Source organism: Engystomops pustulosus, chromosome 8 (assembly GCF_040894005.1).
Source record: "Engystomops pustulosus chromosome 8, aEngPut4.maternal, whole genome shotgun sequence".
Taxonomy (NCBI): domain Eukaryota; kingdom Metazoa; phylum Chordata; class Amphibia; order Anura; family Leptodactylidae; genus Engystomops; species Engystomops pustulosus.
This window is the reverse complement of record NC_092418.1, coordinates 51,114,370-51,139,118: the sequence shown is the minus strand read 5'-3', so window position 1 is coordinate 51,139,118 and position 24,749 is coordinate 51,114,370. Positions and strand designations below refer to the sequence as shown.

The 24,749-nt window shown below is 42.2% G+C and overlaps 1 protein-coding gene across 4 annotated transcripts in view; it reads right to left on the bottom strand.

The window, feature by feature from the left end:
• The window catches only part of TNRC18 (trinucleotide repeat containing 18), a 282,299-nt gene that overhangs the window by 80,769 nt on the left and 176,781 nt on the right, over positions 1-24,749 (bottom strand). For all 4 annotated transcript variants that reach the window (XM_072120908.1, XM_072120909.1, XM_072120906.1 and 1 more), the window contains exons 13-15: positions 23,748-23,873; positions 11,655-11,796; positions 1,550-1,658 (exon numbers count right to left, since the gene is read on the bottom strand). In XM_072120908.1, the coding sequence (XP_071977009.1) occupies positions 1,550-1,658; positions 11,655-11,796; positions 23,748-23,873 (377 nt within the window). The remainder of the gene's footprint in view (positions 1-1,549; positions 1,659-11,654; positions 11,797-23,747; positions 23,874-24,749) is intronic.

Genomic DNA, 24,749 nt, shown 5'->3' with positions numbered 1-24,749 from the left:
AAACTCCAAACAGGAGCAGGATTTATTAACAGATGCATAAATCTTACAAAACAATAAGTTATGTTGCTCAGTTAAATTTTAATAAATTTTAAACATAAAAGTGTGGGTCAATTATTATTCAACCCCTCAAACCACCAAAATTCTGTTTGGTTTCCCTAAATTATTAAGAAGTAGTTCAGGCACAAAGAACAATGAGCTTCACATGTTTGGATTAATTATCTTTTTTTCCGGCCTTTTCTGACTATTTAAGACCCTCCCGAAACTTGTGAACAGCACTCATACATGGTCAACATGGGAAAGACAAAGGAGCATTCCAAGGCCATTAGAGACAAGATCGTGGAGGGTCACAAGGCTGGCAAGGGGTACAAAACCCTTTCCAAGGAGTTGGGCCTACCTGTCTCCACTGTTGGGAGCATCATCCGGAAGTGGAAGGCTTATGGAACTACTGTTAGCCTTCCACGGCCTGGACAGCCTTTCCTCCCGTCCCGAGGCCAGGCTTGTCCGAAGAGTCAAAGCTAACCCAAGGACAACAAGGAAGGAGCTCCGGGAAGATCTCATGGCAGTGGGGACATTGGTTTAAGTCAATACCAAAAGTAACGTACTACACCGCAATGGTCTCCGTTCCAGGCGAGCACATAAGGTACCTTTACTTTCAAAGCGTCATGTCAAGGCTCGTTTACAGTTTGCTCATGATCACTTGGAGGACTCCGAGACAGACTGGTTCAAGGTTCTCTGGTCTGATGAGACCAAAATCGAGATCTTTGGTGCCAACCACACACATGACTTTTGGAGACTGGATGGCACTGCATATGACCCCAAGAATACCATCCCTAGAGTTAAGCATGGTGGTGGCAGCATCATGCTGAGGAGCTGCTTCTCAGCCAAGGGGCCTGGCCATCTGGTCCACATCCATGGGAAGATGGATAGCACGGCCTACTTGGAGATTTTGGCCAAGAACCTCCGCTCCTCCATCAAGAATCTTAAGATGCGTCGTCATTTCATCTTCCAACAAGACAACGACCCAAAGCACACAGCCAAGAAAACCAAGGCGAGGGAAAAAAATTAAGGTGTTGCAGTGGCCTAGTCAGTCTCCTGACCTTAACCCAATTGAAAACTTGTGGAAGGAGCTCAAGATTAAAGTCCACATGAGACACCCAAAGAACCTAGATAACTTGGAGAAGATCTGCATGGAGGAGTGGGCCAAGATAACTCCAGAGACCTGTGCCAGCCTGATCAGGTCTTATAAAAGACGATTATTAGCTGTAATTGCAAACAAGGGTTATTCCACAAAATATTAAACCTAGGGGTTGAATAATAATTGACCCACACTTTTATGTTTAAAATTTATTAAAATTTAACTGAGCAACATAACTTTTTGGTTTGTAAGATTTATGCATCTGTTAATAAATCCTGCTCCTGTTTGAAGTTTGAAGGCTCTAACTTATTTGCTTCTTATCAAACCTGCTAAATCTGCAGGGGGTTGAATACTACTTGTAGGCACTGTATCTAGCCACTATATCAGAACAGATTAAAAAACATGTAGACGTACCTCCTTTGGAAACAATGCGGGATAGATGGATATTGTGCATCGGTCTGAATTGTGAATTTTTCCTTCTGCTTCTTCCTTCTTTCTGATTTTCATGACACCGGTCTGTTAACTTAAAACAAAAATAGTGGTGAAATTTAAAAAATATAAATCACTTTAACTCTACCATACCATAAGCAAGAGTAAATGGTAATGAATGACTGGAACCTTTGGAAGCCTCCTAGCTAACAGGACAAACAAAAAAGAAAAGGATCGCTTGATCTTCTAATGGGGGAAACATTCCTTTACTTTAACTTTAAATTAAAATGTAATAACCTCTTGGAAGCCATAGTTGCTTCCAAGAGGTTATAAAACTTTGATTATAAATCCTTATTAATACGTCCCAAAGGTATCTATAATATAAAAAAAAAAAATTCAGCTTTGCCAACAGACGTGATAGAAAATACATATACAGTGTTACTAAAATTGTTGGGACAGTGGAATACCTCGCAAAATATACTTCAGATTGATAACCAAAAATATACTTGTCAAATATTTTTCAAAAATATATCCAATAAAACACATGCACGGAGCTAAACATGGTGGAGCATTTCTACGCAGCTCTTCCCCCGAACGGGGTCATATCAGCTGAATGTAGAGTCAGCAGCTAAAGAAAATGCTCCTACACCCTCATATAGTGAGACTCATTTTTTCATTCCAGTGTCTAAAGGAGCTGCAGGTAAGGCAAGGAATCGCAACAATCAGAAGCCCATATCCGAGTTGCTGTGCTTCACGCCATGACATCTCCATAAAGCGGTGAACAATGTGGATGCGATTCGAGTTAAGTTAGAGGTCACCCCTACCTATCCTCCCAGGCACAGTAGGGTCACAGAAAAAGGGCTTGTTGAGATTCTTCCTAAGGGACTGCTTGCATGGTCATTCCTCGCCTTTGGAGATCCCCTGCTCCTCCTCCCTTTCTTGAGTGGATCCATGAATTCTCTAATATTTGTCGCATGGAGGAACTTTTGGCAGAGGTCAATCAAACTATGGAAAAATTCACTAAAATCTGGCAACCGTGGTTCTTGTTCAAGGACACATCAAATTATGTATCTCTATTTGCCTGAGCCTCTGAGCAGTGGTAGCTGTTTTGTGCTCCCAGTTCCTTTTATCACTCTCCCTACCCTTAGTCCCTCCCTGGCTTCCCTATTCCCCCCCCCCCCCCACTTAAAACCTCCTTCGCTCTTCTCTTCTTTTTATTTTCCACTTCTCAGTTCTTTGCAGCTCTTCAGTGCAATCGTCTCATAGGGACTGGTCAGTTGGTCCTGCATTATGTGTTATGAATTCACTAACATGAAACATCCAAAACTCTATATTTGGTTACATTTTTACTTTTATATAATATACTGTTTCAGGACGGTAATTGAGTTGGTCCATTTTTATGGGTTTGGTATGTTTCCATCACACTGCAGTGCGGTTACTGCATGTGAAGGTTACCCATCCACATTACTTGTTGTTGGGTCCTGTGTATCCCATTAATGTTATGATGTATACTGTCACTACTGACAAATAGTTTTATTTTATTTTTTGAAATGTATGCATACACTCTTCAACTAATTAAACTGTATTGAATATAAATTAGAGGTCTAAGCTAGTGGCAGATGTTCAGGTGTTCAGATGATACTGCAAATGCTTGTGTTGAAGACTTAGAAAATCGCGCCAGGTGCTATAATTTTTGCGTAAGGTGTTTTCCTGAAGTGTATACTGATGCACATCATATCGCAAGGAAATTGATCAGACAGTTCTTCCTGATGTTTCTGGGGCTCACTTGGAGATAGATTGGGTACATTGAGCCTTGGTGGCAGCAAGGTCTAACGGACTACCAAGAGATATCATTGTGAAGCCTCACTTTTACTCTATCAATGAAGGAGTCATGGAAGCAGTGAGAAAAACATCTAAAATTTACTTCATGGACTCTGAAATATAGATCTTCACAGAACCTTGTGCCCACTCCTTCAAATGCTTCAGAGTCACTTTCTCATATCGATGGGCATTCCCCTTTAAAATTATGTTTCAGCACCACAAGCGTCAACATTCATTTTGTACTTTGATTTTTCCAGTGCCTTCAATACAATAGAACCCAGTAGCCTGAGAGGAAAAAATGAGGGCAACGCAAATGGACACCACCCTGACCAACTGGACCTATGACTACCTGAGGAACCGACCGCAGTATGTCCAAATAGGAAACATACAGTCATCAGCAACAGTGGAGCACCACAAGGGACCGTACTGTTCCCCTTTCTCTTCACCCTCTACACTTAGGACTTCAGTTATACCTCTATCTCACGTCACCCCATACATCAACCACTAGTGACCGCTAGGTCTTAAGACCAGTGTTTTTTTTTTCTCTTGCTGTTTTCTTATGTGTAGCAAGTTTAACCTCTCATATGAAGTGCAGAAAGCCATTTTTATATTCGATAAAAAAATAGTCGATAAAAGCTGATATTTTTATACAGGAAACTAATTTTTCTATTTCTTTGCAGCTACGATACTTTCACTGACACTTCCAACAGAGCCATCTTGCATACAACACCACTAACCATAATGGGATAGGTATCTGGTTTTAAAAACATTTTCAGTGCAAAACTCTAATGCAGATGTGGAAAGATGCTTCCTATGGTTATCAGGTACAGTTAACTCTCCTTAATTATTACATGCCCAACACTGATCATTTAGCCTTTTTCAAGAGAATGTGGAGATGTGCGAGTTCCTTAATCCAAGGCCCTCTCATAATGTCAGGTGACTCTAATATTACCCTGGATTCTTCATTAGATAAATTACACTCTCTCAGAACCACATTGTTATCTCCCACTCCTGAGAATATGTACAAGATCGAATAGATGTATGGAGGGAGTATAATCCAACCACAAGAGGTTTTACTTACATTACAGCATCCCATACAATTCACATTTGTATTGATCACATTCTAATTTCCTCCTTAGCGGTGGGGGGATTGTTAGATGACCGTATTTTAACTACTCCATGGTCAGATCATGACCCGATTGTGACACTCCATAGTTCCTTGGGGGGTTTATAGGTCAGCCTTAAAGGGAACCCGTCACCACTATTTTCACAAATACAGGTAGTGACAGGTTCCTATAGAGCTTTAGTAACTATCTGACACCCTGCTTGTAGCTAAAAAATATTCCCCTGAGATTCCCATATATTCAACTTTATAGTTTTATCTGGTAACTAAGCATGGCTACAGCGAGTCCAGGTGGGCGTGGCCTCCTCAGGCTGAATCCAGCAGCTCCTCCTCATGTGACCAGGGTGACATCATCGCAGGTCCTATAGCTTTTGTAGCATTAGGAACTGTACCACTAAGCATATATGTCATGAAATCACAGCATATTTTATCACATGAAATCACAGCAGCCTGCATGGAGAGGAGTAGAAGTCCATGGAGGCTGCTGTGATTTTATGTGGTCAGATATGTACATGGGGAATAGTTTTCATATTAAGTAGCTCAAGGACCTTTGATGATGTCACCCCCACCACCCCCCTCCCCGTGGACTCGCTCCAAAGCTGCATAGATACCAGGCAAGATTATGACTTTGATTTTATGGGGATCTGAGGGGAACTACTTTTAGCTACAAGCAGGGTGTCAGATAGTTACTAGAGCTCTATAGGAACCTGCCACTACCTGTATTTGTGAAAATAGTGGTGACGGGTTCCCTTTAAGGCTGACCTATAAACCCCCCAAGGAACTATGGAGTGTCACAATCGGGTCATGATCTGACCATGGAGTAGTTAAAATACGGTCATCTAACAATCCCCCCACCGCTAAGGAGGAAATGAGAATGTGATCAATACAAATGTGAATTGCATGGGATGCTGTAATGTAAGTAAAATCTCTTGTGGTTGGATTATACTCCCTCCATACGGCTTTTTTTCATCCAAAAAATAATCCTTCCCTAGACAATGTATCTTAGGTCACTCAGATAGTATTGTCTGAAGACGGCACCAAATTAATAAAACCACTAGGTGGCTATAGAGTTCTAGACCAAAAAATTCTTTATTATTAACCCCTACGTGCACAAGGACGTCATAGTTCAGAAAAATTTTTTAATACTTAAAAAAATTGTTCTAAAAAGTGATTTAAAAAAATGTTACGCACTCTAAAATGAGACCACTAAAAATAACAACTCTTCTCGCAAAAAATAAGCCTTTAACGAGATTCATCAGCCGAAAAATAATAAAGTTCTGCATATGAAAATATAGTGATGCTAAAATGAGCAGGATTTTCTCCAAATTAGTTTTTATTCAGTAAAATTGAATAAAATACACAATCTGCATAATAAAACAGCAGCATTATTGGACCTGCTAAGTGAACCCTGTAAAAGACAATCTCAAAAACTCTCTGAAAAAAAGAGAATTTTTAATAAATACCCTAAAAATGCTCTAAAAAGTGATAAAAAAATGTAACGCAATCTATAATAAGACCACTAAAAAGAACAACGCTTCTTGCAAAAAATAAGCCCTTAACCAGATTTGTCAGCCAAAAAAATAAAAAGGTTATGCATATGAACAGATATGAACAGAACAAAATTAACATTTTCCCCAAATTACTTTTTATTCAGTAAAATTTGGAAAAAAAAAAAATCTATATAAATGAGGTATTTTCTTAATCGTGGCGACCCAAAGAATACAAATAATATACTCTTTTTATGGTATGGTAAACGCCAAAAAGATCCCTAAAAAAAATCTTCCAAAAAATTGATGATTTTCATTTCCTCCACCAACAAAGAGTTAATAAAATCTCACCAATTAGCTATAGATGCCCCAAAATTAAGTAACAGAAAAGTTTACCTTATGTGGCAAAAAAATAATTCTTAAAAGTCTTTTTCTTAAAAGTCTTCTTAAAAGTGGTTTTTCATACATTGAGGTGTGTAGTTTCCACAATGGGGTAATTTATGAGTCTTGCTATTATTTAGGCTTCTCACAGTCAATTAAAAGTTGAGCAGGTCCATCTAAATACAGGTTTTGCTGATTTTCCAAAAAATGTGAAAAATGGCACCCACATTCTGAGCCTTATAACATTCTAGTAAAATATGCGGAATCTTAAAAAAACATGCCAACATAAAGCAGACATTTGGGAAATGTAAGTTATTAATTGATTTGGGAGCTATGACTATCTGCATCAAAAGTATACAAGTTAAAACTTTGAAAATAAAGAATTTTTCCAAATTTTTTGACAAATGTATTTTTTTTCATAACTAAACACAAAAAATTTCATCGAAATTTTTAAACTAATTTGAAGTACAATGTGTCACGATAAAACAATTTCAAAATCCCCTGGATATCTTATAGCATTCCAAAGCTATAAGCACTTATAGTGACACAGGGCCTATTTGAAAAATGGGACCGTGTCCTAAAGGTCGAAATAGGCTGAGTCCCGTAGGGGGTTAAAGAAAAATATATATTCAACAAAACGACAACAAACAAAAAAATTTTCCTTTTCAAGGTTAACCCCTAGGCGCACCAGGACGTTATAGTACGATCCCGGCGCTACATGCTTAGCGTACAGGGACGTGCTATAACGTCCTGCTTCTGGCACAGGCTCATGAACGGAGCCGGCACCAGAAGCAGCGGCTGTCAGCTGTCTATCACAGCTGACAGCCTGTGCTAACACCCGCGATCGGAGCCGACTCCGATCGCGGGTGTTAACCCCTTACACGCCGCGGTCAAGCATGTAAAGGTCTGATCGCTGGTTCAAGTTCAATACACTGCTCTACAATTCTATTTTATTGTAGAGCAGTGTAATCTGTCTTGCAGTGCTTGCGCATGCTCAGACACTTTACAGTCAGACCCGGAAAACCGGGCAGCTCCGGGGCACATGCCAGTCCTCGGAGCTGCCCAGAAGTGGATCGGATCCCCCGGTAAGCATGTCACAAACACAAAAGTATTAACCAGTACCCACCAGACGCCATGACAGCCCTACCAGTACACACTGTCCGACGAAGCAGGGTGTGTCGGACAGTGTGTAATAGGTAGGGCTGTCATGGCGTCTGGTGGGTACTGGTTAATACTTTTGTGTTTGTGACATATGTCTGAATATGTGTTAATACATTGTACAATATTACTTTTCTGTATTGGGCATGTTGCAATAGCAGTACCTGTCATATATAATGTTACATTGGCCTGGATAGTGTTTGGCCAACACCAGCGGTGTATATACATGTAATAGTGTACCCCTCCAGTTTTCCCACACTGTCCGTATTTGCGTTTGTTTTTTGATATCCTTTTTTTAATGGTTTTTTTTTTAGTATTTATATATTTGCTGTAATATACTGTCGATTGAAATTACAATAAAGATTCTGATTTATTTATCGATTGAGGCATATTTGTGCTCTTCTATGGAAGCTTGATAGGGGTTATTTAGCTATTATTTAGGCCTCTTACAGTCAATTAGAAGTTGAGCAGGTCCATCTAAATACGGGTTTTGGGGATTTTGCAAAAAATTTGAAAAATGATACCTAAATTCTGAGCCTCATAACATTCTAGTAAAATTTGTGGTATCTTAAAAAACCATTCCAACATAAAGCAGACATTTGGGAAATGTAAGTTATGAATTTATTTGGGACCTATGACTATCTGCATCAAAAGTAGAGAATTTAGAACGTTGAAAATAAAGAATGTTTCTAAATTTTTGGCAAATTTTGTTTTTTTTCATAACTAAACGCAAAAGATTTCATCCAAATTTTTAAACTAATTTGAAGTACAATGTGTCACGAGAAAACAATCTCAAAATCCCCTGGATATCTCCTAGCGTTCCAAAGCTATAACCACTTATAGTGACACAGGGCAGATTTGAAAAATGGGGCCGCGTTCTTAAGGCCAATAGAGGCTGAGTCCCGTAGGGGTTAAAAACATTTTGGGGCTTTGGTGTCCCGCGGCCACATTTTCGTTTTCCCGACGGGAATCGAGCCGGGGATTGTGTTGCATGTGATCATTTTGTTTTGCAATTGTGTCAGCTTTCATGCAAGACAAATTGGGGGCGGGCCGTCAGACGATTCGTCGGATTGGGACCACGCACGGGATTTAACATTTAAATTTGTGTTGCAAGCCAAGCACTTACATGCACCAGGAATAAGAAGGTTAACTCCGGCGGACATGATCGGGGAAGTGACACATGCAGGAAATCGGGCGCACGATCTTCATGAATCGCAGCAGAGTTCATCCTCATCAGACAGTCCGGATTGGGGATCGCGCAGGGACCAGGTAAGTAAATGTGCCCCTCTGTGTTTTAGAGAAAAAGGAGGGTTTGGCACAAAACAAAAAGATAAAAGCATAAGTGGGTTGCCAGGGTCAAATTCATATTGTTATACTTTTCTTTTTATAAAAGGATTGCACCTATCTCTGCCATGCCATTATGCTTTCTTATTGCACTGACCCTTTAAATAAATAGCAGCCAGACTATGAGCATATGTATAATAGCTAGAGCAAAGTTGCGATATTACAATTGAATTTGTACTTACTAAAAGACAGCAGGGCAAATGAAAGGGCTTGGCAGTGGAGACCAGGCGCCCAAGGAGAGACAGCCTTTATATGGCACCTTAATGAATTACTCCTTTCACACAAGGAAATCTTAGAGAAGGTCAGAGGAGAACTCCTTACCATTTTGGAGGCACAGGGGGCTTGAATAATATAGTACATTGGGAGGCTCATAAAAACCATATGAGAAGTAAACTTATCAAGGTGGGATCTAGACACAAAAAGCAAGTTGTGGCAAATCAACAAGCAAAGGAAAGAGAGTTTACTGATCTTTCTGCTAGATTTTAATCCTCTCCCTCGCCTGCTCTGCAAGCCAGGTTAGAGTCTGCAAGGAAAGACCTTAACCTGAGCCTTACCAGTTATTTTCCCAGAGTGATAAACCTAGCACTTTGTTAGCTAGGCGTTTGACACCCAGATGGAATTGTACTGCGTTGCCTAAGCTCAGGTTGGTAGATGGCATCATCACCCAGAATCCAATGAAATAGCTAGCAGCCTTTAGAACATTTTATAGAGATCTCTACTCCAGGACAGATACATTCTCTTTTTTCTGCTTAAATTGTTATCCTACTCTAAAGGGACTGATTGATGCAGAATTTACACCTGAGGAAGTAAAGTTGGCCAATAAAACCTTTAAAGCTAGTAAGGCTAGGGCCCAGACGGGTTTCCCATGGCATAGTACAAGAAATACTGTGATTCCCCATGTGGTGAAAATGTGTATAGGTGGGGGCCAGGGTCCCTATTGGTGCTAATTTGTCTTTTGTTCAAGTCATCCCAATACGATAATTCTGATATATCTAACTCAAAACCGATCTCAATGATTAATATGAACCTTTAGATTATGACAATCTTCTATCACTACCCAATCTATTCAAAATATTAGACAAATTTGTCAAAATCTCTTGGTTGATAGTGAATCATCGCAAATCTATAGCTTTGAACATAGACCTTCCAGTTCATACTGTAAAACTTTTGCAGCTTAATTTTGGGAGCATCCTTATCTGGGTGTCAAACTGACTGTGAGTGTTGCATCTTTGTCTAAGGCTAACTATTCACTTCTCCTACGTAAGCTGGATAGCAATTTTTAGACCTCGTCCCAATATCCATTATCCTGGCTAGGGTGTATTGCATATAGAAAAAGACGTACCTTGGATCTTATATCTCTTTAGAGCCCTCCCACTTAGAATCTTGAGCAAACATATTTTATGTTTATTTTTATGTTTCAGGCTAAGGTCATCAAGTTTATTTGGCGAGATAAACATCCCAGTATAGCACGTTATACCTTATATACGCAGAGACGTAAGAGCGGTCTAGGGATGCTTAATTTGTTCAAAAAGTATTATACGGCTAGGTTGGCAGATATGACTGCAATGTATGACAGACCATATTATCCACAATGGGTGGAGATTGAGGCCAAGGTTTGTTATCCGAAAAGCTTTTGTAGTTCAAGCCACAGTCTGGCCTGCTATAATGTCAACGGTTTTGTCGCAGATGATGGCTCTGTGGGATGCAATTTTCATTGATATCACTGTATGTTCCCATGGCTACTATTTTCTGTAATCCAGATTTCCCCTCAGGATTGCAGAAATCGGAGTTCAAATGGTGGCTGAATAAGAGTTTTATAGTATAAGGAGAAGGTTTTATCACATTAAGGAGTCTTCCACACAGAAGTCCCTAAGGATTGGAATATTTGTGGGGTTCCCATTCCCTTCCACCTTCAGAGGAGCTCATTATTGCCAAGTTCTACGTTTTTTTTTTATTATCCTAGGCATGGTGATATCTCTAAATTGACCTCATTAGAATCCCTTTGCCGTTCTCAGACTATAATAGGCAAAATATCGTGTAATACACACACTTGGTGACTCCTCCTGGCAAATCGCTGTACATGCTGCGATGGGAGGATGACTTGGGATGGAGCTGGTTACGTGGAATGTAGTTTGTACATAAAAAAAATTACACTTCCCCCGCCTCATCCCCGGGGGAAGGGTCGATGAGGGTGATACAGGTTCAACTTTAGCATCGTTGGATAGATTTTAAGAAATATTTGTCACATATTTTTTTGTTTTTCAATCTGGTGAGTTTTTCTTGATATCTCCCCAATGTTCAACAATTTTTAACCCACTGTGATTTTCGGGGATTACAGCGCCATCTGTCAGTGAAAATGACATGAATGAATCAATGTATTTTTTTCCTAGCGAATCCAAACCTGCAATAAAAAAACAGGGGTTCTCATTTAAGATTTTAAAGTTCAGAAGGTAGTGACTGAGGTGACACCCTGCACCATTACACAACAGGCCGCAGACTCTTTAGTGGCTCTGACCAGCAAGTGAAGGAGTTGGAAAGGGAGGGAGAAAAGAGAATGGAAGAGAAAAAAGGAGGAGTGACAGGGCAATCCTCCACCTGCTCACTTCTGTGTTTTGTGGCCGATTTACTTAAAAAATAAAAGATTCTCATGGTGGAATAAAAGTATGGATTGGAAAGAAAAAGACTGTTTTTCAACACTTGTGCTTTCCTGTTTAAGATAATGATTGCAGATTGCGTGAAAGAGAGCAATTGATAATAAATAAATTATAAAATGTACCTCATATACGTAGCTTGTACTGCTGTGCTCCTCCCAATCTATTTCATTTTTTCTCTTGTTTCCCAGCATATCAATGTTTAGTAATGTTGTTTGTAGACAATCACCTGCCTTAGTCCTTAGTCCTAAAATACACTTGTCAAACCTGGAAAGATTCAGATAGATAAAATATATTATGCAAATAAATTGAAACAGATTTATTCGTAATCAGTTACATACATACACTAAAACACTTCACAAAATTGCAAAGTAATCGATAGATCAGTTATCCAATACGAAAAACAGAATGTGCCCAATCAGATAAAGACACTTGCATCCATAAGGTTTGGACATTTTTTAAAACTCTGAAAGCCAGATCTTACATCAATAGCATATATGTAAGCTCACAGGCAGAGCCCTCTCTATACAAGGTGGGTGTTCGCTGGTAATGCTGTTGGTGTTTGCTGGAGTATGCAGCAATCCGTGCTACCACCGATCGGGGGTATCAGCCCTTCGATCTCTGGTTAAAAGCCGCATGCGGCTCGCCGACCCTCAGGTTTCAGTCCCCACCCTGCTACCTGCAGATTCTAGTGCAGTAGCAGGGCCCACGATTTTATTATGTTTTTGCCACGATACGCGGCAAATATGGAATTAAACGAGTGTGGTAAGCATCCCTTGACCCTCAGGCTTCTCCTCTATGCAGCCTCCTGCGGAACAGGCTGCTCACAGTGAGGAGAGGCAAACTAGAACTGGGGGCAAAAGGGGAGAACTAGAACTGGGGCAGCAGTGGGAAACTAGAACTGGGAGCAGGAGGGAAGGGGGAACTAGAACTGGGGGCACGAGGGGAGGGAGGACTAGAACTGCAGGCAGCAGGTGGGAAGTTAGAACTGGCGGTAGCAGGTGGGGAACTAGAACTGGGGGAAGCAGGTGGGGAACTAGAGCTGGGGGCTGCAGGGGGGAACAAGAACTGGGGGATGCAGGGGGAACTAGAACCGGGAGCAGCATGGGAGAGGGAAACTAGAACTGGGGGCAGCAGGGGAGAGGTAAACTAGATCTGGGGGCAGGAGGGGAGGGAGGACTAGAACTGGGGTCAGCAGGTGGGGAACTAGAACTGGGGTCAGCAAGGGGGAACTAGAACTGGGGTCAGCAAGGGGGAACTAGAACTGGGGTCAGCAGGGGGGAAATAGAACTGGGGTCAGCAGGGGGAAAATAGAACTCGGGTCAGCAGGGGTGAAATAGAACTAGGGGCCACTGGGAGGACTAGAACTGGAGGCAGTAGGGGGGGGCTAGAACTGGAGGCAGCAAGGGGAACTAGAATTGGGGCAGCAGGGGTGGACTTTAAATGGGGGCAGGAAGGGAGAGGGAAACTTGAACTGGGGGCGACAGGAGGGAACTAGAATTGGGGGCAGTAGGGGTGGAATAGAACTGGGGGCAGGAAGGGAGAGGGAAACTAGAACTGGGGGCAGGAGGGGAGGGAGGACTAGAACTGCGGGCAGCAGGTGGGGAATGAGAACTGGGGGTAGCAGGTGGGGAACTAGAACTGGGGGTAACAGGAGGGGAACTAGAGCTGGGGGCTGCAGGGAGGAACAAGAACTGGGGGATGCAGGGGGAACTAGAACTAGGAGCAGCAGGGGAGAGGGAAACTAGAACTGGGGGCAGCAGGGGAGAGGGAAACTAAAACCGGGGGCAAGAGGGGAGGGAGGACTAGAACTGGGATGAGCAGGTGGGGAACTAGAACTGGGGTCAGCAGGGGGAACTAGAACTGGGGTCAGCAAGGGGAAACTAGAACTGTGGTTAGCAAGGGGGGAATAGAACTGGGGTCAGCAAGGGGGAAATAGAACTGGGATCAGCAGGGGGGAAATAGAACTGGGGTCAGCAGGGGGGAAATAGAACTAGGGTCAGCAGGGGGGTAATAGAATTGGGGGCAGTAGGGGTGAATAGAACTGGGGGCAGGAAGAGAGAGGGAAACTAGAACTGGGGACAGAAGGGCAGAGGGAAGCTAAAACTGGGGGCAGCAGGGGAGAGGGAAACTGGAACAGGGGGCAGAAGGTGAGAAGGAAACTAGAACTGGGGGCAGGAGGGGAGGGAGGACTAGAACTGGGGGTAGCAGGTGGGGAACTAGAACTGGGGGTATCAGGGGAACTAGAACTGGGGGCTGCAGGAGGAGAATAGAACTGGGGTCAGCTGGGAGGACTAGAAATGGGGGCAGAAGGGGAGAGGGGAACTAGAACTGGGGGGGAGGGGGGATTAGAACTGGGGGGCAGGAGGGGGGACTAGAACTGGGGGCAGCAGGGAAGAGGGGAACTAGAATTGGGGGCAGGAGGGGAGGGAGGACTAGAAATGGGGGTAGCAGGGAAGAGGGGAACTAGAATTGGGGGCAGGAGGATAGAGGGGAACTAGAACTTGTGGCAGGCACAGAGAGGGAAACTAGAAATCGGGGGGCAGCAGGGGGGAAATTAGAACTGGGGGGCAGCAGAGGGGGACTAGAACTGGGCACAGCAGGAGGGGAATAGAAGTGGGGGCAGCAGGGGGTATTATAAGTAGGGGCAGCAGGGGGTGGCTAGACCTGGGGGCAGCAGAGGGGGGACTAGAACTTGTGGCAGGAGGGAGGGGGGACTAGAATTGGGGGGAGGAGGGAGGGGGAACGAGAACTGGGGACAGGAGGGAGAGGGAACGAGAACTGGGGGCAGCAGGTAGAGACTAGAACAAGGGGCAGCAGGGGGGTACTAAAACTGGAGGCAGAAGATATATGGAACTAGAACTTGGGGCAGCAGTGGGAATTGACCTGGAAGCATTAGGTAGGGACTAGAACTGGGAGCAGAGGGAGGACTAGAACTGGATGCAGAGGGGGGACTAGAACTGGGAGCAGAGGGGGGACTAGAACTGGGGGCAGGAGATATGGGGAACTAGAACTGGGGGTAGGAGGGAGGGGAAAATAGAACTGGGGGCAGCAGGGGGACTAGTATTGGGGGCAGGAGATAGGGGGAACAAGAACTGGGGGTAGGAGGGAGGGGGAAATAGAACTGGGGGCAGCAGGGGGACTAGTATTGGGGGCAGGAGATAGGGGGAACTAGAACTGGGGGTAGGAGGGAGGGGGAAATAGAACTGGGGGCAGCAGGGGGACTAGTATTGGGGGCAGGGGAGAAGGGGAACTAGAAGTGGAAGCAGGAGGGAAGGAGAACTAGAAGTGGGGGCAGGAGGGGGGACTAGAACTGGGAACAGGAGAGAGGGGGAACTAAAACTGGGGGCAGCAGAGAGGGGGAACGAGAACTGCGGGCAGCAGAGAGGGGGGACGAGAACTGGAGGCTGCAGGGAGGGGGGACGAGAACTGGGGGCAGCAGGGGGGGAGGGACTACAAAAGGGGCAGGAGGGAGCTGTCCGAGTAAGAATGGAGAGAAGACCTTGGGGGCTAGGTGTCTGGGGAGGGGGGAAGAGCAGTTTTAAGATAGTTATATTCTTGTACATAGGGACAGTATTATAGTAGTTATATTCTTGTTCATAGGGGCAGTATTATAGTAGTTATATTCTTGTACATAGTGGGCAGTATTATAGTAGTTACTTATATTCTTGTACATAGGGGACAGTATTGTAGTAGTTATATTCTTGTACGTAGGGGACAGAATTATAGTAGTTACATAGCAGCAGTATTATAGTAGTTATATTCTTGTACATAGGGGGCAGTATTATAGTGGTTATATTCTTGTGCATAGGGGGGCAATATTGTAGTGGTTATATTCTATTCACCACAGGCAGAAAAAAGGCTAAAATCATCCCAGTGCAGCAGATAATAAAGATGAATACCTGGTTGGCTGCAGGGAGGGCACAGTTCTGGGGTCTATCAGAGCCCCTGTGTGCACCCAATTATTTACAATTACCTGCTGCATGGGTTCAGACAATTTCCACCATCGTTAATTTTGTCTTGTTTGTGCGCTGTATTGTAGTCTGCTCTGGGCTTTATGTTACTTATTGTACAAATACAGTATTATACACTAGTGCTTTCTGGGGGGTATTTACTCTGTACTATGGATTATGGGCATCAACGTTTTGATTTAAAGTTTTGGTTAATAGTGCGGCCCCCTGAAGGGTAGCCGCATGACAAAGCGCCCCTTGGGCCGAAAAAAGGTTGTGCACCACTGTAATAGATGATGTGGAAAATCCACATATAGGGGCAGATTTATCAAGCAGTCTGAATGTCAGAATATTTCCAGTTGCCCATCACAGCTCAGCTTTCATTTGACCAGTGCTCATGAATATTTTAAAGAGGAGCTGTGATTGGTTGCCACGGGCAATTGGAAATATTCTGACATTCAGACTGCTTGATAAATTTGCCCCATATTGTCAAACTGTAGTATTGCAGTATGTGGTAGGATCAGACAACCTAGGGTTAAAATACTCTATGGGGTCTGAAAAATAGTAAAAAATAAAAAAATAAACATAAAAAAGTAAATTACCCCCTTTCCCTATAACGGATATAAAAATAAACAGTAAAAATCATTATCATGTTACGTATTGCTGCCTCCCAAAAAGTCAGATCGATCAAAATATAATAACTATTATTTACAGCGTTTAACACTGTAACAGAAAATAGTGGCCAACAGAAAATAGTCTAAAATGGCACTTTTTCACCATTTAGTAACATATGAAAAAATTTATTAAAAAGTGATCAAAAGGCCAAACAGTCCTCAAAATGGTAACATTGAATAAGTCACCTCATCTCGCAAAAAATTACACCACACACAGTTCCGTACACTAAAGTGTGAAAAAGTTATCAGCAGAGTTTTTTTGTACAGGAGATTGTAATTTTTATAAATGTATGCAAACATAAAACCTACATAGGATGCCTGTGATTGTACCGACAAAAGAATTAAGGAGTCATGTCATTTGGGGCACACAGTGAAAGCTGTAAAAACCAGGCCCACAAGAAAATGTGAAATCTAAATCAGAACGCAAACCCCACATATATAGCATCACCGTAGAAAAAAATGTTAAAAACCAACCAAAAATTATGAATTTTACCTATTTCATCCCACAAAAAATGCAATAAAATGTGATAAAAAAAGCATATGTACTCCAGAATGATATGGTTGCAAAGTACAACACATCCCGCAAAAATCAAGCATTCAACGAGCCCCGTAGCTGAAAAGGAAAAAAACTTATGCCACTTGGAAAACGGTGATGCAAAAATGATAGATTTTTCCATGTATTTGGGTTTTATTTGACAAATTTAGTAAAACGTAAGAGAAAATATCTAAGTATGGTATCCCGGTTATCATATTGAACTATAGAATAAAGATAACATGATTATTAGGCTGTACGGGAACACCAAAGAAAAGTAAAAAATCCAGTACAGAATTGATGCTTTCCTAATCCTGCCCTCAAAAAAAAAAAGTTCTTAAATTTTCAACAATAGGCGATACCAACCCCAAAATGGTATCACTGGAAAAAGCATCTCATCCCGCCAAAAAATTGCTGTCATTTGGCCCCAATAATGAAAAAGCTAAAATTTTATAGCCTACAAAAGGGGCCAATGAGGAAACTAAAATCCTGGCAGCTGCAGGGTGCTCCTTCCATTCTGTGTCTTGCTGTGCGCCCATAAAACAAGTTACGGCCACGTGTGGGGGGTCTCTGTACTCAGAAGAAATTGCATATTTTTAAAAATGGTTTTCTCTTTTTATCTTTTGTAAATGGGTAAATTACACATTACTGTAATTAAAGTATAACTGACAAAATTTAACCATTCTAAATTTCCCCTCCATTTTGAATGAATTATTATCAAGGGGTTAATAATCTTCCTAAAAGCTGTTTCTCCTAGTTTGAGGGGTGCAGATTTGAAAATGTATTGATATATTGGGTTTTTTTAATGTTAAATATTTAAAATGTTATTAAAAACAGTAATTATCCCCAAACTAGTCAATTCTGAAAATAAGGAAAACCGATTTCTATTTCTATATCAAAATAAATTATCCAGACATTTCAAAAATGATGAAAATGTAAAGCAGACATATGGGAAATGTTATTCAGCAACTTCTTCAGGTGGTTAAACTATCTGCTTGAAAACGCAATGATTTCGAATTTTAAAAAAGGCAAATTTTCATAAAATTCATCACTTTTTATCTTTTTGTTATAAATAAATGCAAAACTTATCAGCCAAAGTTTACCACTAAAATGAAGTACAACATGTGAGGAAAAAAAACTCTCATAATTGCTTTGGTAAGTAACAGTGTCCAAAAGTTCTAACCATATAAAACGACGCATGTCAGAATACAAAAAATGGGGCTGAGCCTTAAAGGAAACCTACCACATGATATGGTAGGTGTAAGATGGAAATACCGAGCACCAGCTCAGGGTGAGCTGGTGCCGGAGCTTATTTTTGTTAGTGTCCTAAACCGCTGCATCACGGTTTAAAACACTTTCCTTCACTTCACTTCCACGGCTCTCCTTCACTTCCTATGTGGTCGCGCTCATGGTGCGCAAAGCACGTACCACCATGCACCGAAGCAGCTTCGGCTGTAAAGTTTAAAAAGTCTTTTAAACCGTGATGCAGCGGTTTAGGACACTCACCCAGAGCTGGTTCTCAGTATTTCCATCTTACACCTACTATATCAGGTTGTAGGTTTCCTTTAAGCTATAAACTCAACATAACAAAATAATACATTTTCTAATTCACTGTTATTAACAATGATACAGCATTTCACAGATATAATCCCAACCTATCTCTATCCGTTCTGGTGTACAAAATTTCAGTTGCCCCTGGTTTCTGACCCTGAATCATCTGACTTTAGGGTCAGCAGCCATCTTGCCTGACACTGTGGAGCTATGCATCTATGCATCTGAACTCTGCAGGAGGAGCACCTTCCTACAACCGAAAAGAGAATTTGCCACATATGCATGGCCACTTTCCATTCAGGCCTATGGGTGTGCCAAAAATATTATCAAACCGGTCCCTTAAACTTAAATGGAGAGTCACACAGCTCTGCAACAAACACAGCACAAATACACACACAGCTTGGGTATGCATAAACACAGAGGTTTCAACTGCTCACTAGCTAATGACAGCATAATAGGGCAATAACACATACCACCCAAACATCCCAAATTCAGTGGAAAAATCCCAGATTTACAGGTCTGTTTCGCAGTCCAGGACAATTTGTCCTAGGCTTTAACTACAGTAAATTATTATTTAAGAAACGAAGTTCAGAACACTTGGTACACATAAGAACTAGGCAAAGCAAGAAGTATACATAAAGGGGGGGGGCAGGGGCTGGTAGACTATATACTGGGGTGCAGGGGCTGGCAGGCTAAATACTAGGGGTCATTGGCTGGCTATATACTGGGGGATAGAGGCTGGCTGCATACTGGGGGGAATGGGCTGGTTATATACTGAGGGCATGGGCTGGTTATATACTGGGAGGGCATGGGATGGCTGTATACTGGGGGGCAGGTGTAGGGGGGCTATATAGTGGGGCATATGGGCTGGCAGGATATATACTGGGGGCAGGGGCTGGCTATATACTAGGGGAGCAGGGTCTGGCAGGCTTTATACTGGGGAGGCCAGGGGCTGGCTATATACTGGGGGCATAGGTTGGCTGTATACTGGGGGCATGAGCTGACTGGGTGTATACTGGGAGCAGGGGCTGTTGGCTATATACTGGGGGGAGGGGGCTAGATGGCTATATACTAGGGGGTGTGGGCTGGCTGACTATATACTGGGGTGCAGGGGGACATGTTAGCTATATACTCGGGGGGAGAATGGGGCTGGAGGCTGTGACCAATGCATTTCCCACCCTAGGCTAATACTCAAGTCAATAGGTTTTCACAGTTTCTGGTGGCAAAAATAGGGGCTTCGGCTTATACTTCAGTATATACAGTAGGTAAAAAGCCCTTGTAACATGACACCCTTCAAGATTATGAGCTAATTTTTTAATCAACTACAAGGTTGAAGAAAAAAAAGTTGAGACTGGAGGGAAGAGAAGAAGGGAAAGGAGGGGGAGCAGGAGGGTGCGCAAGCCAACTAATTAACCACTTTAGGATGCAGTCAGTTTGTACGTTAAGGCACAGCCCTTTTTTAAGAAAAAAATCTGACTATTGTCTCTCTCTCTAATGACTTTTCAACACCAACTTATCTAAGTAATTTTGAGACTGTTTTCTTGTGACACATTGTAGTTTATGTTAGCCGTATAATTTCACTGATTGGTTAGGTTTTTTTTAGGGTAAAAATTCTACATTTTATGAAAAATGTGAAAAAAATAAATAAAAAATTTCAAAGTTAAAAATTTTCTTCTTTTTAGAGAAAAGTCAGAAACCTTTTGGCTTTTTAAACATTTGGATATTTTTTTACGAGTGTTAAAAGGTTTATAGTTTTAGTAGCAAGTTCTCAGATTTTCAAGATATATATTTTGGTGACCAATTTAGCTTGGAAGCGCCTTTCAGGGGCTTATATACTATACAAAATTCATCTCCAAATTTGTGGGCTGTTTCTTCCAAGTACAGCAATACCTCACATGTTTTTGTCAACTGCTGTTTCGCCGAACAGCTTTGTGCCAAAGGGAAAAAGTGATATTGGGGTTTTGGCAGTTTGATTTGGCTACAAATGTTTTCAGGTGCCACAACACACTTGCAGAGGCCCTAAAGTACCAGTACAAGAGAAAACCCCCAAATATGACACAATTTGGAAAAAATACACCCCACAAAAAATGTATATAAGGTTGCAGTGGGCAACACTCCAGGTGCTGACAAAAATTAATACAAAGTGAATGGTGCAAAGCAAATTCGCATTTTCGTCTTCAAATATGTAATTTTACATTTTTTCCCAACTCATTTTGTCCCAACTGCCACTTGGGACAAACACATCAAAAATAATTATGTGGGTTCTCCTCGGTATGGCAATACCCCATATGTGGCAATAATCTGGATTTCAGGCAGGATACACGTCAGGGCTCAAGGTGTGGCATGTTGCATTATGTGCATAGTACAAGAGGGTAAATATCGAGGGAGGTGTGATAGATCCGAAAAATCTCCTTCATACATGGTACAGGTTTATTGGGACATGTGGCAATAGTTGATGGTATCCTTCCGAATACCTCTTTTGAAGCACACCCTGCATCTTTGCTATGTCTTTCCCTTGCTAGCAGTTTGGGGAACTTTTCCTGAAAGTGCTGCCCTGATACGTGTGGCCTCGCTTCCAGAAATGCCGACACTCCCCACTTCCTGGTCTCCAAAAAGCAAATGCTTGATTACCACCTCTTGAAACTCCTGGAAAGTTCCCCTCTGGTCTGCATAACAATGTAACTCATATGCATTATATAGTGCCATCCGCATGATGTGCACGGCCAGCTTCTTGTACCACACCCTTGATTTCCACATGGCATTATATGGCTGAAGCACCTTGTCTGACAAGTCAACCACTCATGTACACATTAAAATCCAGTATTCAGTCAGATTTGGGGGTTTCTGTACTGGTACCTAGTACTGGGACAGGGGTGCTGGTATGTCCATGTATTGTTGTTAATATAAGGACCTCACTGTTGTCCTTGTACCTAACACACAATAATATTAAATAATACTTAACCCCGTAATTTGGGGTGAGAATTAAGCAGAAAAAGTAAGCAGCTCCTAGTGCTAAAACAAACGCAGCGGTGGTACAATGATAGCATTATCGGAAACCTAACACTGCCACGTTGTACATTACAAGCGGTCCGCTGTACACTCTCAAAGCAGTCCGGCGTATTCATGAGTGGGGTTGTAGGTGGGATTAGGGGTGGTGACTGCCAAATGACGCACGGCAGTCACCGCTGAGCTATGGAGCTGGAGTGGCGGTCCGGGGGAGAGGCAGCACCTCGGACTGCCGCCTCATGAATATGCCGGACCACTTTGAGAGCAGTCCAGCGTTTCTATTGTGCTCCGCAGCGGTGTTAGATAGCGTTATCGAGGTTTACGATAACGCTATCATTGTAACATCGCTGCGCTTGATTTAGCACTAGAACCTGCTTACTTTAGTAAGCAGCTCCTAGTGCCGAATTACAGGGTGACAGGTCCTCATTAACCCTTTAAGGACCTCGCCTTTTTTCGCTTTTTCATTTTTATTTTTCACTCCCCACAATCAAAAATCTTTAACTTTTTTACACGTAAAGAGCTCTGTGATGGCTAACAAACTGCACTTCATAGTGATGGTATTAAATATTCCATGGCGTATACTAGGAAGCGGGGGAAAAAAAATTGATGAAAAACCGCATTTGCACTGTGCGCAGCAAATGAAATGTTTAGTTTATTCTCTGGGTTGGTGTGATCACGAGGATACCAAATTTGTATAGGTTTTATAATGTTTTTTTTACATTTACAAAAATTAAAAACGCGTGCAGAGTTTTTTTTTTTTAATTTTGTCATCTTCTGGTGATAACAACTTTTTCCTACTTCGGTGTACAGAGCTGTGGGTGGTTTTTCTTTTTGCGATTTCTGATGAAGTTTTCAATGCTACCATTTTTAGGACTGAACGACCTTTTGATCACTTTTTATTGATTTTTTTGCCTTTCAATATGGCAAAAAAGTGCAATTTTCGAATTTGGGTGCTATTTTCCATTACGGGGTTAAATGCAGTGAATAAACATTATTATATTTTCAGATTCATTTTCAGATGCGGTGATACCTAATGTGTTTGTGATTTTCACAGTTTATTTATATTCATATCAGTTCTAGGGAAAGGGGGGGGGGTGATTTGAATTTTTAGGGTTTTTTTTTTTACTTTTTTTTATCTTTACTTTTACGATTTTTCAGACTCCCTAGGGTACTTTGACCCTAGGTTGTCCGATTGATCCTACCATATACTGCCACTATATGGGGATTTTCCTCCTCATTCATTACAACGTGCAGACAGCACATTGTAATGAAAGTGTTAAAACGAGACAGCCTCGGGTGTCGGAAGAGCTGTCATGGTGACCGATCGGTGACGTCACGGGGAGCGATGATCCTCGGCAAGATGGCCCCCATGTGCCGCAATCCTTTTGAAGCCGCCGGCAGCCGACCCGTAATATGCTTTTACATCACGGTTCATGTAACGGTTAATATATACTTTGGGAGACCTCTATGATTTCTTCTAACCGTGGTATAAAAATTGTCCTGATAGAGGTGCTAGCCTTTGTCCACTGGCCGCACCAAATCCCAAACTACTTTGTAATACCCAGGAAGGCGGCATTCTGAGGGTTCTATTCTGGAGTCCTTCCCTTCATTTATGCTGAACTTGTATGTGTACACTAATGTATTCTCACACAGTTTAAACATCTTCACACCATACTGTGAAGTTTTACTTGGCAGGTACTGGAGAATTTGAAGTCTCCCTTTAAATTGCACCAGGGACTCGTCTATGGACATTATGTTTTGCTGAGTTATATGCCTGCACAAACTTGGCAGTAAAATGGTCTATTATGTGCTTGATCTTAAATAACTGATCATATCAGCCGACAGGTTGATATCGGATGTGAACAGCACTAAACTGCATTCCCCGTTCCCTGCACCGTAATAGTACACCAATTTGAGGGAAAGTAGAGAGGATGCAGTGTGAGCATAGTCTGTATACAGAGACCAAAGGACCAAATACTTAACATGACCGTCACTGAGGTGAATTTTTTGTTGCTCATGTACCAATTTGAGCTCCTCTTGACCTTAGTATACAAAAAAAGAGGTAAGCTTCTCAGTATATAGGTAGCCAGCACACTGAAGCCCCCCTTGCCCGTCCCAGTATACAGGTAGCCAACACACTGAAAGCCCCCATTACACTCTTTCAGTATATGGGTAGCCAGCACACTGCATTAAAAACCAGTTCTCACCTTCTGGCGATCCCCGCAGCTCATCTTCTCCCCTCTTCTTCAGCAGTATCGTGATCCAGCTCTGTGTGCTCTACCTCCATGTACAAGATTACATCATCGTGTGGGCGCTGGAGGAGTGAATGCTGGATCACACTACTGCTGAAGAAAAGGGGGGCACCAAAAGGCGAGTACTTTTTCTTTTAACGGGGGGCAGTGGGAGGCTGCTGGTGCACCCCCATTTCTTTCAAACGAGCCTGCATATCCTTTTTTTGTTTCAACCAATACAAGTGGTTTCTGTACATTAAAACAGCATCCTTACTTTCTGTTGGTCCTATTTTTCATCCATTCTTGGTTATTGCAAGGGTAATTTACTCCAAGTTTCCTCTTCTTTGGTCTACCAGGGCCCCTTCTTGTTAAAGTCTCCATTTTTTCATCAGATGTTTCCCTACAGAAAATATAAAGAATAGCGCATAAAATGTCATAAACATGAAAGAAGCTCACGTCTCCTCCGTTGTGGTGCAACGAGTGATAGCACAGTATCTGCTTGAATTATCTGACTTCATGTGGAAAGGTTAGTGAAAATTAAAGTTTCAACATGAATGAATTACAGGGAATAAATTACAGGGAAACAGACAGACAATAGATCACTGATAGCCCTCTTTTTTCTCTCTTAGTTACTCCCACACCAATCCCCTCTAAGGAGTCTTTGTAATATAAAATGGAACATATGTTCGGATTTATGATGTGGTACCAGGAAATAGGAACCTTGGGGCTCGTCTGAATCATGGTAAGGCAATTCATCACATTATAGATCAGTATGTTTATCTTACACAAAACCACTGAACAGTGACATGGTAATATGTACAGAGTTACAGTATATTCGGTTTTGACTGCTTTGTATATAGTAAAATATTTTATCAAGATTGTTATTAAAGGTAATGCATAGCTCCCAACCGTTCCAGATTTGGCAGGACAGTCCTGGTTTTTCACCTCTGTCCCACCGTCAAGGGCAGCTGGGAGATTGTTCCCTCCAGGTCCCGCACTGGCTGGGTTGTCCCGGCTCTATGTCCCGCCTAGTATACTTTCAAAGCCAGAATTTGCGGTACTGAATGGCTTCTACAGACAAAGGTCAGGGAATCCTTTTGAGAGATGTATCGGGTTAGCACAGAGCAGGGACCACGTCATCAGGAAGAGATCACCATCTGTCCATATATGGTGTCTACATCCCAGGGATTGCCCAGACACAAGGTCTCTATTTAGTTCAATTAAACACATTTTTGCCCAGCCTGGGATTTGAACTCACAACCTCCACACTCCACCT